Genomic DNA, 15,033 nt, shown 5'->3' on the forward strand with positions numbered 1-15,033 from the left:
TCTATCTCTATGTCTAATTATCTGTGATTTCTACTGGAGTTTATTTCACTTTATTGAACTGGGGTTAAGCTTGGATTGTTCTGTCTCTCAAAGATGATTCATAAAATGGCTCTGTGGCATGGATACACCTTGACAGAACTGGAAGGTTGGCCAAGTTAGGCTTGTCAAGCTACTTACTAACTCCCAGAGATCTATCCAAAGTATCATATTCATTTTATATTCAGCTGCTGCTGCTACTGCTAAGTCGCTTCAGTTGTGTCTGACTCTGAGCGACCCCATGGACTGCAGCCCACCAGGCTCCTCCGTCCATGGGATTTTCCAGGCAAGAGTACTGGAGTCGGGTGCCATTGCCTTTAAACCCCTGCTAAAAGGTTAAATGAACATTAAGCTATAAAGTGATGGAGGGGGAGGGGGGCGTGTAACACAAATCCTTCCAGCGAAGCTTATATTTTAAATAAAGATTCTTCAAAGTCAGGTAGGTTGTGGAATAAGGAAACAATTAACTGTCCCTGGAACACACATGGGGCACCTTCACAAAGAAGATAATGAGCATTAAGCTGTTTTCAAAACATATTTTTTGTTGTGAGTGTTGTCATAAAAATGGTGTCATTAAAAAATGAGAACACAGGGCCTGGCTATAAAACAGCAAAGAATCTTATAAGTAGATGATATTGAAAAGAAAAGCAAAGTCAGGTGGTGATTTACAAGGTAAAAGAAGCCAAATGGCCTTGTAAGTGTTTCAGAAAGACAGACTAGTTAGAAAAAGAAGACCAATTAAGAGATTATAATAATCCAAGTAATGGAGAACAGTATAAAAGGAAAGCAAGGGACTAATCAACGAGAAACTCAAAGATACTTGGAAAAAAAAAACATTTAAAATATAAGGGATGAAGCAGATTTAAAAAGCGCATATCCAGCTTTCCTCCACGAAACACATACTGTTGTTCAGTCGCTAAGTCGTGTCTATCTCTTTGCGACCCATGGATTGAAGCACACCAACTTCCCTGTCCTTCATTATCTTCTGGAATTCGCGCAAATGCATGTCCACTGAGTTGGTGATACTATCTAAACACACATTATCTCTATCTAATTAGGAAAAAAACAAATGTTATTAAATTACTTTTTAGAGTTTCTTATGGGCAGAGTCAACAAGACACGATGCTAAAGTGAGGGGAAGAAGACAAGCCCAGTTCATGGAGGAATGTGTCTTTTCTCTGAGAATTACAGTGCTTCAGTGTCTTGTCCTTTTCTTGATGTCACTAGATTATAAGGCTAATGATTTTTAAAATGTGAAGAGTAGGAAACAATTATGTTTGAAGAAGACAAATTTGGCAGAAAAGATTTTAAAAGGAGAGATTCTTTGAAATGAGGCTAATTGAAAAACACTGTAGTATCTAGGTAAGAATATTCAGAAAGAAAAATTAGCAGATACCAGTGACTCAAAGGATGACAGGTATGTATGGGGAAGAGAAAGAGTCAAAGGTGATAATATTTCCAGTTGTACAAAAGGAGAACACTAAGGTAATTAAAGATGGAGAACACAGTATTATTTTATTTTTTAATCATTAAAAATAATAAACAGTGACAAAGATAATCTTGATAGAAGGCCAAAGGAAAGAATAATAAAACTTTATTCCAACAACCAGTTCACTTCCTAAAAATAAAGAATTCAGGTATCTTAAAAATATTAAATCAAATATGAAAAAGGAACCTTCAAACATACTTCGTATCAATGTTACTTGTTAACATCTTAATGTAATAAAAAGCTCTTTCTAAATTTAATCTTGTCTTCAATATAATAAAGCAACACCATTTAGGATAGCTGTATCACAGTACTCCAGTACTTCACATAAAATATAATAAAATATTTCACAAGCAATAGAAAATCATTTAAAAACTGGCACTGAACAACAATGATATTTGACTTGTAGCAGAACAAAGGCTTTATAATTCTGTCATTTTGACCTCATGTAACCATTAAAGGTGAACAGTGAACAGTTTCATAAAGCAATAATTTCATAAGACTTACCTCTTTACAAAATGTTTTAGGTACCATGATTTTCAGAATTCGCATGAGCCTTGAAAAAAACACCCTGTCCACCACAGCTCGCTCTTTTTTCCCTTCTTTCTACATTAAAAAAAAGAAAGAAAGAAAGCTTTTTAATAGCTATAACAAATAAGATTTTAAAACCATGTTTCATCTAAGTCAATATAAACAACTATCAAGATGGATACAGTATTTGAAGAACACAGTCCTATACTGTTCTTCATATTCAAACATGCTTTCAAGAAAATAAGACTTTACCAAAAACTGAAAAAGGACGTGATAAGTTCTGAAACTGCAGAAAATATATGGAAAAAGAACACTGCAAACAGAAGAAACAGTAAGTGCCAAATGCCAAGGTGAAAGCCCATTTAACAACAAAATGGCCAATCTGGCTGGAGCTGTGAGCAAGAGATAGCAGTAGAAGACGAGGTCAGAGGACAACTAAGCAATGGTCAAGTACTTACTGTCTGTTCATTATCCACTTCCTGATTAACAACAGAATTTTAAAAAAATCTTGAACAGGAAGTTTCCTTCTATCAATTACAGGAAACGTTCGGATTCCTAGATTTATCATTTAGCATTTCTAATGTGCACTCTCTTCCTTAAGAATTCAAAGACAGACAAGGTTCCCTCATTCATTCAGTTCACATTCTAGCAGGGGAAACACAAATTAAAAATAAACCAATAACCAAGTTATTAGAGATAGACCAGGCAGGGTCAAGAGGAAAAGAATGACTTCAGAAAAGTATGAGAAGAAAGATCTCTTTGGGTGAGGGTAGTAAGGCACGGGGAACACCAGGCACAAAACCCAGTTCAGGAATAAAACTGGTGTGCGCACTGAAGCGCAAGATGACCGAGCAGAGGAGACAGGAGGGAGAAGAAGGGGTGGGCAGGGCCCCGAAGAACAGAGCCCTGAAGCCACAGACAGGACCCAGAGTTTACTGTCAGTGCAGAGGGAAACCCAAGAGCAGGAAGTCAGCCTGCTAGTAGTGTTAGTCACTCAGTCCTGTCCGACTCTGTGCGACCCCACGGACTGTAGTCTGCCAGGCTCCTCTGTCTGTGGGATTCTCCAGGCAAGAATACTGGAGTGGACTGCCATTCCCTTCTCCAGAGGATCCTCCCAAACTAGGGATCGAACCCAGGGCTCCTGCATTGCAAGCAGATTCTTAACCATCTGAGCAACAGAGACTACTCTCAGACATTTCTTCATTGCCGCTAGTCCATGAAAACCTAGATACAAACCACTTGCAAGGATAAGAAAAAAGTGATGTGCACTGGATATAGTGGATGTTATTTACCTTATTATTTCTGGGCTGTCTGCAAGAACGGGCAGAAGAAACTTTTCAGAACAGGCGAGACTCTCCAGAAGGACCTCATCCTCAATTTAGCTCCTTTCCCCAACTCCCATAATCGCTGCTCACTTATTTACTAACTACTATGCTCTTGATACTATGCCCATGATAAACAAATACCCATGGTATAGTAAATTCTATTAGACAAACTTTGTCGTAAATGTGCTTTAATTAAATTAATATCTTATTAAACCTTGTGAGTAGTCTGTAAACTGAATTAGAATAATCAGCTACCATCCACATGTTAAGACACTGTACTAAGTGCTTTATATATGTAATCCTAATAAACAGTCACTGCATTCACGAAGGCACTGAATGTGCGGAGTTAGGTCAGAAAGACTAAGACAGAAATAACTGGATAAGAATCAACTTATCATGTACCTTTGATTCCTGCTGGAACAAAGTTCAGGTCTTTCAAAACTTATAAAGGTTATAAACCTCATCCTACTGAGTCACAGGCGAAAGTCTACTCTATTCACATGTATATGAATTCATTCACTCAATATTTACTTGGTCCCAGGCGTTGTTCTAAATCATAGGGATACACAAAACTTAAAACGCCCTATTCACAGTCAGTTCACTCTAGCTAGTCTATTCTCCTCAAGCCAAACTTTACAACTTCAACCTAAATCTCTCCTTTCACTGGCCCCCACCCAAACTAAGTACAGGAAGAATAAAGAGAAAGCAATATAACATCAACTACCTTATAAAGAAAAAGTTAAACTGCCTCCTGACCTCACTTCATCCCACCTGTAGTCAATACCTTCTCCATTTCTAGCTTGAGCCTTAGAATAATTTCAAGATAAAATGACCATCTCTGATATAAACAAAGAACTACTATTTCTAGCTGCTCTAAAGAAAGGATCTAGGGCGGAGAAGGCAATGGCACCCCCCTCCAGTACTCTTGCCTGGAAAATCCCATGGACAGAGGAGCCTGGTGGGCTGCAGTCCATGGGGTCGCGAAGAGTCGGACACGACTGAGCGACTTCACTTTCACTTTTCACTTCCATGCCCTGGAGAAGGAAATGGCAACCCACTCCAGTGTTCTTGCCTGGAGAATCCCAGGGACGGGGGAGCCTGCTGGGCTGCCGTCTATGGGGTCGCACAGAGTCGGACACGACTGAAGCGACTTAGCAGCAGCAGCAGCAGGGCAAACCATGAGGAAGGTTTAAAAAAAAAAGTTATAAGAAAGTAACAATGAAGCACCTGGTATATAATTAGCACTTTACCTGGTATATAACTTCCCCTCCTCTTTTTCTCCTGTTCCTATTGTCACTGCTCCTATTTCTTATGCTGTCTGAAAGCTGACTTTATTATTTTTGTTAAATTTGAATCCATGAAGGGAACTATATACTTCCTAAAATGAGGAAACACCAGACACCTGGACTGGAGGGCTGACTCAGGAAGGCTGAAGAAGTATCAAGGTGCTCTACCATTCCTGACACATCATAAAATTCATGCCTGACACCAATCTAAACACAAATAACTACAGAGACAGCACATCTCATAAACACTACAAGTCTCTTTTAAGAATTCATTTTAAATTCACAGTTGACTTCCCCCACCTATAAACTTCCCAGTGATTTTTTAAAATATTAAAAAACACTTTGATGATATAAATCTGACATGCAAATCATAGGGGGAAAAAAACATGATAGAGACCATTTAAGAAGCTAAAGTAATAAAGCATTCAGAAAAGAAAATATATATATATGTCCCTAACATTCAGGAGGCAACAATGCCAACCAAAGGGCAATGAGACTCTATTGATGTGTCAGCCAACTTAGAAAGGTGACATGAACTAGAGTTGACCAAAAAAGACAGATGCTTGAAACAGCAAATAAAAGGTCATCGGGTGCTGACAAAGTGTAAGGACCTCTGTATATTGTTAGAGAAACTGTAAATCAACACAACTATTAGGTTGTATACATCAAAATGTACAAAGCATACTCACTATTATAGGTAAAACAACCAGCAAATTTACTTTCAGAAACTCATCCTAGAGGTTTTCCTGCACATGTGCTTAAATACCTAAATGAAAAAACTCATATACTATTTTATAATATTATAAAATTAAAAACCTAAATGTGCATCAATTATGAGATACTATATAAATCATGGCAAATTTATGCAGTGAAGATTCTACACAATTGCAGAAAAGGAAGCAGCTCATATTTATACAAGAGAATACTACAGAGTGGTTAAATTAACTAGGTCTATAGCTATCGACCTATAGCTATAGCTGGATCTTAAAAAAACAATATGCTGAAATAAAGTAGAACAATAAATACAATGATTTGATTTATAAAATTTTCCAATAAGCAAAATAATTCTACAGATAGTGTTTATGGAGCTATCCACATACTTCAAAAGGATAAAAATATGCATGGGAATGCTAAATGCTAACGCCAGCACAATCTTTACATATTTTGAATTTTATAGCCTGTGTATTAAATCAAAATTAAAAGAATTAATATTTTAAAGTCAAGTCAACACTCTTTTTATACTCTTCTCTAAAATTTTCTCCTTAAATCTCATGTCTTATGAAAATTATCTCACCTCAACCCATCCTGCAGCTGCTGCTGCTAAGTCACTTCAGTCGTGTCCGACTCTATGCGACCCCATAGACGGCAGCCCAGCAGGCTCCCCCATTCCTGGGATTCTCCAGGGAAGAACACTGGAGTGGGTTGCCATTTCCTTCTCCAATGCATGAAAGTGAAAAGTGAAAGTGAAGTCGCTCAGTCCTGTCCAACCCTCAGCGACCCCATGGACTGCAGCCTACCAACCCATCCTACCAAAGACTAAAAATTTCAATGAAAAAAAAATCTAATTGCGTCCCCTCATAAAAGACACATTCACTGTAGAAAAACTAGAAAATTCTGACAAGCAAAAAGAGAGCCTACACCTACCATTTACAGATGTCAACTATTAACATTTGGAACGTATCTTACCAATATGTCTGTGTGTGCACTTCTTATAAATTTTACAAATGTGGTACCAATATGTACACTGTCTTAAACCTTTTTCTGCCAACCATTTGTTCAAAAACTAAATTTATCTTGCTTATACTATATGAGTAGCAAACAAGCAGATGTTTTTTAGAATATACAAAAAATAGAAGAATTTTAAAATGTGTCAATACTGAGGTACTAATTAGTTTCAGTCATGTCCTGAAACTTGCAGGTATGGTGGTATACAGATAGTGGTATAACTAAGATATCTAAGCTTTGAAGACTCAGGTATAACTTATATATGAGAGATTATGAAGATGGAAATAACAAGATAAGCATAAAATGTCCCATATTTTAGACTATGGAAACCAAAGAGTAGCAATTTGATGTCAATATCCAGGATATTCAGAGAACAGACATTAATATGAGGGCTCAGGAAGACCTAAGAGACTCTAATCACAAGAAGCCAGCAGAAGTTTACTAGGAATGAGTCATATCAAACCCTTCTAATTTTGTTGTCAAGAATATCGTACTAGTGTATTAGCTGACATAAGGTCACATAAGCTCCACAATGGTAGGAACTTTTGTAACTGCTATACACACAAAACCAGAACAATGCCAGGCGTACATGAGGTGCTCAATCAATACATGGTGACAGACTGACTTAATAAATGAATTAATAAATTAATCAAGGAACTTGATATTTCTTATAAAACTATCGTGGCCTTAATGGAGACATAAAGTCCAGATTTTGTGACAGTTGGATATAGTCACAGCTAAATAAACCATCACCAAAAAAACAAAAGATTAAGAGATGCCACAGAGGAATTTTCTTATCCTAACCTAGACAATACTATCAGCAATTGTGAGAAAGAGGAGACAAATTAAATTTGTACATAATACCTTCCACCTAACACATTAGGTGTTAGAATTATATTCAAAATTACACTAGGAGTTCCCTGGTGGCCTCGTGGTTAGGATTCTGGGCTTTCACTGCCATGGCCCTGGTTTATATCTTGGTCAGGGAACTGAGATCCTGAAGGCCGTGTAGTGTAGCCAAAAAGAAAAAAAAAGTTACAGTAATAGAATACATATATTATAGAATAGACTAGTAGTATAAACCCTACCCACTCCAGCAGTCTTGTCTGGAAAATCCCACGGATGGAGGAGCCTGGTAGGCTGCAGTCCATGGGGTCGCTAAGAGTCGGACATGACTGAGCGACTTCACTTTCACTTTTCACTTTCATGCGTTAGAGAAGGAAATGGCAACCCACTCCAGTGTTCTTGCCTGGAGAATCTCAGGGACGGGGTTGCACAGAGTCGGACACGACTGAAGCAACTTAGCAGCAGTAGCAGCAGCATAGACCCTACAGGTTGACTTAATGTTTATCTAAAAGCAACAACTGGAGTTCCCATATGACCTAGAAATTTTACTCCTAGGTATATACCCAAGAGAAATGAAAACATATGTCCACATGCCCATATGAAAACCTGTACATGAATGCATGAAAGTTCATAGCAGCATAATTCATAATGATCAAAAAGGAGGAAACCACTTAAATTTCCCACAACTAATGGTTAAGCAAATGTGGTATATCTAAACAATGAAATGAAGTGAAGTTGTTCAGTTGTGTCCAACTCTTTGTGACCCCATGGACTGTAGCCTGCCATGCTCCTCCGTCCATGGGATTTTCCAGGGAAGAATACTGGAATGGGTTGCCATTTCCTTCTCCAGAGGATTACAATTCAACAATAAAAAAAAAAAAATGAAGTACTGATGGATCCAACAACACATATGAACCCTAAAAACATGTTAAATAAAAGAAGCCAGTCACAAAATGCCAAATATTACCACATGATTCTATTTATAGGAAATGTCCAAAATAGGCAAATCAACAGAGACCAGTGACTCAGTGGTTACCAAGGGACAGGAGGAGAGGGTAATGAGGAATGATTACTAATGGGTACAGAATTTCTTCATGAGGAATTGAAAGTTTTTTAGATAGTGGTGATGGCTGTAAAGCTCTGTAAACATACTAAAACCACTAAATTGTATACTTAAATGGATGGATTTTATGGTACATGAATTACATCTCAATAAAACTGTCACCCCAAAAAAGAAATAACTGATGAACACAGATGTCTGTTAAAAGAGCTGTTCATCAGAAAAATACCTCAAGCTTACAATTTACCACAAACTCCACTTAATGTAAACAGAAGTAATGGCTAAAAAAGTAAAAGCAACTTTAGGCTGAATTTTAGCAATATGGTATTCATATCAAGAGATGCAATAGTGCAGGTGCATTCCATGCTAGTCAGACCATTTCTGGACAACTACATTTTATCCTAAACATAGTGTCTGGAGCAACTAACTCATACAGATCCAGAGGAGTGTATACATAATTGAAGAACAATCAGAAACCATGTTACCTGAGAAACACTTGAAGGAATGATAACTGCTTAGCATTGGGGGAAGAAAAGATTCAGAAAATACAACTATCTTCAAACAACATCAGAGTCTATTAGAGAAAGCAGAGTAAACTTGTTCTGTGTCTCTACAGAAGACAAAATAGAATCTTAGAGAAAGAAGATTAATTGCACCAAAGTTACAGCTATCTCCTAGGTAGTACTTTCCACCAAATGAACAGATTCAAGTAAATACTAGAAGTCACCTATCAAGGCTTTCTATCTTAGGAATAATCTCTATAATATGTAGTGGGTTTGGGATGATACTTAAGTTCCCTTCTAATCCTAAAATTCCCTGACTTTATCCTAGTTCAAAAATATATAATGAAACAAATGAAGTAAATGCATGAAATCCCAAAGAGTAAATGATATAAAATTTACCTCATTGTTCTGTAATGGTGGTTTTCCATTTTTCTTACTGCAGAGAAAAAGAAAAAAGAGCAAGAGCTTTATTTGCAAATTGTTTCCATCATAAAAGAATTATTTTAAGAAATAAAAAGAATATACCAAATTCTCCAAATGAGTTTCTTCTTTTACATGTCATACTGAGACAGAATATATTAAATACAATAGTCCAACTGCCTCTTACTAAGTATAATTCACAGAAAATGCTCAATAAATGTTAACTACCACTATCATGTGTCAGGCATTACATTGTAATTTTTTCACACATACAGAAATATACTTATTCTATGATTTCTCCCATGAAGATATGGAATCTATCTTTCCATCCTTGAATCAAGGCTTGGCCATGACATTAGCAAACTGATATAAACAAGGGGCTGAAAACATTCATGTACTAGGCTCACTCTCTTGCTGGTGGGAATCCTTTCCCAGCCATGTGAGCGATCCCAGTCAGTAGCCTAAAGGATGGGAGACTATGCGTCATTTCCATGTTACAAATGAAAAAACCAGCTTAGAAGAGTCAGTAGCATGACCAAGGTTCAAGCAACTCAAAGTAGTTTATCTACCACTTGAACCCAGATCTGACTACTAACCCAGGCTTCCTCCCCTAAACAGTATAATAACCAAACTTGGCTTCTGTTTATATAAACTACCACCTCACCCTATGCTTCTAAATAATATTGATCACAGTTAAAATCTCTTGTTTAATGTACGTTTCCTCCCAGTAAATTAGTTCCATGAAATCAGAAGCTACTGCAGGTTGGTCTCTCCAAAGTAGAGTACAAAATGTCTATTAGAGATCAGCGTCCGTGAAAGAAAGGCAAAGAAGGAAAGCTAGGCAGAACTCAAAACTGTGATACACACCAACAAAATTTCAGCCAACCAGGTGGGAAGCCCTGAAGCAATAATTGTTCATCCTAGTGCTCTGAGACAGGATGAAATGGTAGGGTTTTTTAAACCTGTTCCTAACTCAATAAGCAAATCTATCCCGCTCCAGCGAGATCATGACCTTGGAGAAGGTAGCTCTGCAGCTGAGGCAGACCATAAGACATGTGCAGAAGGGGTTACCTGGTGATTCGCACTGCTCATAGCTGGACAATAAGCCCTTCTTTGAAGGGGAATCTGGATAGCACATCTCCTTTTCTACTACAAGGGTCATGTATTACCCAGTCCTCTATGTTCAATACCTAGTTGAGCCCCAGCGATTTGTAGATTGAACATTTTCATTACAGGACACCATGTCACTGAGTAAGGCAAGAAAGACACACAACTACAACGTGGTAAATGCTATCATTTTTAAAGTGCTTAGGCATATTACCGTTTCTAATTTCAACTATACTGCAGGATTGCTCATTTGTTTTTAAATTTTCATGAGACTACAAAACCATTTCAGAAGATGCCTTTTATATATATATACATGTTCAAGTGTGCAGTTAATTATGAGCCCCTTTTATAAGGCTTTCTAAATTCCTCTTTTTAAAGAATTCTTTAAAGTTTCCTCAGTTTCGAAGATACCAGCTATATGTGATTTAGTCACTAAGTCATGTCCAACTCTTGCGACCTCATGGACTATAGCCTGCCAGGCCCCTCTGTCCATGGGATTCTCCAGGCAAGAATACTGGAGTGGGTTGCCATTTCCTTCTCCAGAGGATCTTCCTGACGCAGGAATCGAACCTGGGTCTCCTGCATTGCAGGCAGATTCTTTAGACTGAGCTACCAGGGAAGTCCTTACCAGCTATATAAATACATATAAATTGCTTAGGATATATGAGAGCAGTATATTAGAATCCTGTTTATTGGATTACATTTTTTTTAACTTCATATGTCACAAAGTTTTTTTTTTTTTTTTTTTTTTTACTTCATATGTCTAAAGGGTGGAGAGAAGTTAATGTACTTCTGAAAACAAGATCTACTAGTAGGCAGATTCAAGTTTAACAAAAATTCAGTATTTTCCTTTTTTTGATTTTTATCCTATGAAACTAGAAAACCTCTACAACAGACATGTCTTCTACTCTTCTATGTTTCTTTTGACTACCAAAAAAAATCAACCTAGCAGCTGCATTAAATTCATTAAAATAAAAGCATTCAACATGTTCAAAATATATTACCAGTATGAACACAAAATGGTGAAAGTGCAAGTCAGTCAGTCACGTCCGAGTCTTGGCGACCCCATGGATAATACAGTCCATGGAATTCTCCAGGGCAGAATACTGGAGTGGGTGGCCATTCCCTTCTTCAGGGGATCTTCCGAACCCAGGGATCAAACTCAGGTCTCCTGCATTGCGGGTGGACTCTTTACCAGCTGAGCCACCAGGTGAGGTATCTGTAATCTGATTTGGACAGTCACTAAATATCAGGTGTTTTGTTACATCTCAGGATATAACCAACTGAAATTATTTTTATATCTAATTTTGTGACTATGTGAATGATGACCTTAAACCAGTCTATTGTATCAAAATCGATGTTATGTTCAGACAGGAGCTGCTCATCTATTTTCTTCTTGCTCAATAAATCAGCACACGGGATGGCAGTCCTGCATCAATCCTTTTCATTGCCTTCCCAATAGCTCAGCCTGGGCAGAAGGAAGGAAAAGAGGATCACAGTACCAGGATAAGAGGTATAAAAACAATTTGATTGCTAGAGTAAGAAACAGAGGCACACAGAATAGATACATTATCAAATGCATGTGTTACTGAAAAGACAGGTAAATTATAAAGTAACATGGTCAAGAATCATTCAGACATCTACTAATTGCTTACTGCATGCTAAGGACTGTTCTAGATCAGCACTTCTCAAACCTTCCAGTCTCAGGGTCCTCAAGAACTTTTATTTATTTGTGTTACATGAATACTTATCACACAGAATTTCAACCTCAGAAATTTTTTTAAAATACTTATTTACTCATTTAAAGATAATAAACACATTACACATTAAGTAAAATTTTTATTTAAAAAAAGCTGTATTTTCCTTAAAAAAAAAAACAATTTAGTAAGAAAAGTGCCATTGTTTCATATTTTGACAAATCTCCTTAACGTCTGGCTTAACAGAGGACAAGTGGATTCTCATATCTGAGTCTGTATGCATTCTATCTACGGCAATACAGATCTGTTGTTGCTCTTTAGTTGATAAAGTCGTGTCTGACTCCTTGCGACTCCATGGACTGTAGCCCACCGGGTTCCTCTGTCCATGGGATTTCCCAGGCAAGAATACTAGGTAGCTGTAAAACAGGAGTATCCTAGTAAGTGTGGACATTCTTCTGTGATACTATAATGTGGCAATGCAGTCTGAAAATTGTATCAATAAACTTCTACTTTGATACAATAAAATTCACTAATCTACATTATATTCCACTTTCAATGGCTATTTTTACCCATTCTAGATTTTCTAAGATCATGTATTAGTCATTTGGACAATAATGCTTCACTGAGTTCAACTGCAGGCCTTCCAAACGCAATACATTTTATTATACAATATTTTTCAAAATTACACTTGTTAATATTGCCGCCAATCTTACCAGAAAGGCCTCAAACACTGAGAAGCTATCAAGCTCATGGTAGCAAACAACTTTTTCAAATTCTGATTTTTCACTTGAAAGCTTAAATTATAACATTAGCAACAAATACTGCCAGTTGTTTTTCCTTGAAGGCAATACAAGAAAATGTCTGCAATATTCAAGGCTGAATAAACACAGTTATTCAGTCTTTCTTCCAAGTAAAAATGATGTTACACACACACACAAAGTAGCTAGTTCAGTTCACAACTCAAATAACTGAACAGTGCTTTCTCTGAAGACAATCTCTGTACTTAGTACACGGCAAGAAGTACTTTTGCATATTTCTCCTTCTTCTCTGCCAAAGACATTACAAAAAAGAAAGACAATAGTAACCAACTATTTATAAAAAAAGTTTATGAGGGTTTTATCCAAGAAATGCAAGATCAGGTTCAGTTCAGTTCAGTCGCTCAGTCGTGTCCGACTCTTTGCGACCCCATAACTGCAGCATGCCAGGCCTCCCAGTCCATCACCAACTCCCAGAGTTCACCCAAACCCATGTCCATTGACTCAGTGATGCCATCTAACCATCTCATCCTCTGTCGTCCCCTTCTCCCCCTGCCCTCAATCTTTCCCAGCATCAGGGTCTTTTCCAATGAGCTAGCTCTTCACATCAAGTGGCCAAAGTATTGGAGTTTCAGCCTCAACATCAGTCCTTCCAATGAATATTCAGGACTGATTTCCTGATGGACTGATTGGATCTCCTTCCAGTCCAAGGGACTCTCAAGAGTCTTCTCCAACACCACAGTGCAAAAGCATCAACTCTTTGGCACTCAGCTTTCTTTAGAGTCCAACTCTCACATCCATACTTGACCACTGGAAAAAGCATAGCCTTGACTAGACGGACCTTTGTTGACAAAGTAATGTCTCTGCTTTTCAATATGCTGTCTAGGTTGATCATAACTTTCCAAGATCATGTTAACATTTGAAAAATCAATGCAATTCATCTTATTAACAGCTTAGAAAAGAATAAACATATGATCATATGTTCTGCATCACAGATACAGAAAAGGCCTTATGACAATACCCAATACCTGCTCATCCTAAAAAACTCTCAGACTAGAAATAAAAGAAACTTCCTCAATATAACAAAGGACATCAACAAACAACTACAACTATCACCGTACCAAATAACAAAAGACTTAATCTCTCTGTAAGATCTGGAATACACCAAAGATGCCAACTCTCAGCACTTTTATTCAATATCATTACTGAAGTACACACTAGAATAAGGCAAGGAGAAGAAACAAAAGGCACATAGAATGAAAATGGATAAGTAAAACTATCTTTACTGCAGACTCTATTAATATCTATATAGAAAACCCTAAAGAATCTACAAAAAAGCTAAGGAAGTTCAACTAGTTTCTAGGATATAACATCTATACATAAACATCAATTGCATTCTACATATGAGTGTAGAACAACTGGAAATTGAAATTTTAAACATACCATTTTCAAAAGCATCAAAATATTAAATATTTAGTATTAAAAAGAAAACAAAAAAAGATGCACAAGACTTGCATGCTGAAAAATACAACACCCTGCAAAGAAGACTAGAGAGATCTACCATGCTCAAGGACAAGAAGAGTCAATATTATTAAAATGCCAATTCTTCCCTAATTGATTCAGAAATTCAATGAAATCCCAATCAAAATCCTACCAGACTTTTCTGTAAAGAGTAACAAATTGAATCTAAACTCCATTTGTAAACGCAGAGGACTTAGAACAACCAATAAATTCTGACAAAGAACAAAGTTAGAGGAACTGCACCTGACTTCAAGGATTATCATAAAGCTATACTAATTAAGAGAGTTTGATATCAAATATAAATAGAAGTCAAAGAAATAAAAAAGTCCAAAGTAGACCTATACATATATGGTGCAAAGGCAACTCATTAAGGAAAGAATAATCTTTTAACCAATGGTTTCGGATCAACTGGGCTTCCCAGGTGGCCCTAGTGGTAAAGAAGCCTCCTGCCAATGCAGGAGACATTCGAGACTCAGGTTTGATCCCTGGGTTGGGAAGATGCCCTGGAGAAGAGAATGGCAACCCAATCCAGCATTCTTGCCTAGAGGATCCCATGGACAGAGGAGCCTGGCGAGCTGCAGTTCATGGGGTTTCGAAGAGTCGAATACAACTCAAGTGACTTAGCACGCACGCGTGCACTAGATCAACTGGACAGACATATGCAGGGGAAAGAAAAAGGAATCTCAAACATTATTGCATACCAAATACAAAAATTAACCTGAAGTGAAACAGAGA

General features: G+C 37.3%; 1 protein-coding gene across 2 annotated transcripts in view; it reads right to left on the reverse strand.

The window, feature by feature from the left end:
- The window catches only part of ABCD3 (ATP binding cassette subfamily D member 3), a 79,106-nt gene that overhangs the window by 42,781 nt on the left and 21,292 nt on the right, over positions 1 to 15,033 (reverse strand). For both annotated transcript variants that reach the window (XM_040232269.1, XM_040232271.1), the window contains exons 2-3: positions 9,198 to 9,234; positions 2,030 to 2,128 (exon numbers count right to left, since the gene is read on the reverse strand). In XM_040232269.1, coding sequence (XP_040088203.1) covers positions 2,030 to 2,128; positions 9,198 to 9,234 — 136 coding nt within the window. The remainder of the gene's footprint in view (positions 1 to 2,029; positions 2,129 to 9,197; positions 9,235 to 15,033) is intronic.

The sequence above is a fragment of the Oryx dammah genome, unplaced genomic scaffold (assembly GCF_014754425.2).
Source record: "Oryx dammah isolate SB20612 unplaced genomic scaffold, SCBI_Odam_1.1 HiC_scaffold_28, whole genome shotgun sequence".
NCBI classification, from domain to species: domain Eukaryota; kingdom Metazoa; phylum Chordata; class Mammalia; order Artiodactyla; family Bovidae; genus Oryx; species Oryx dammah.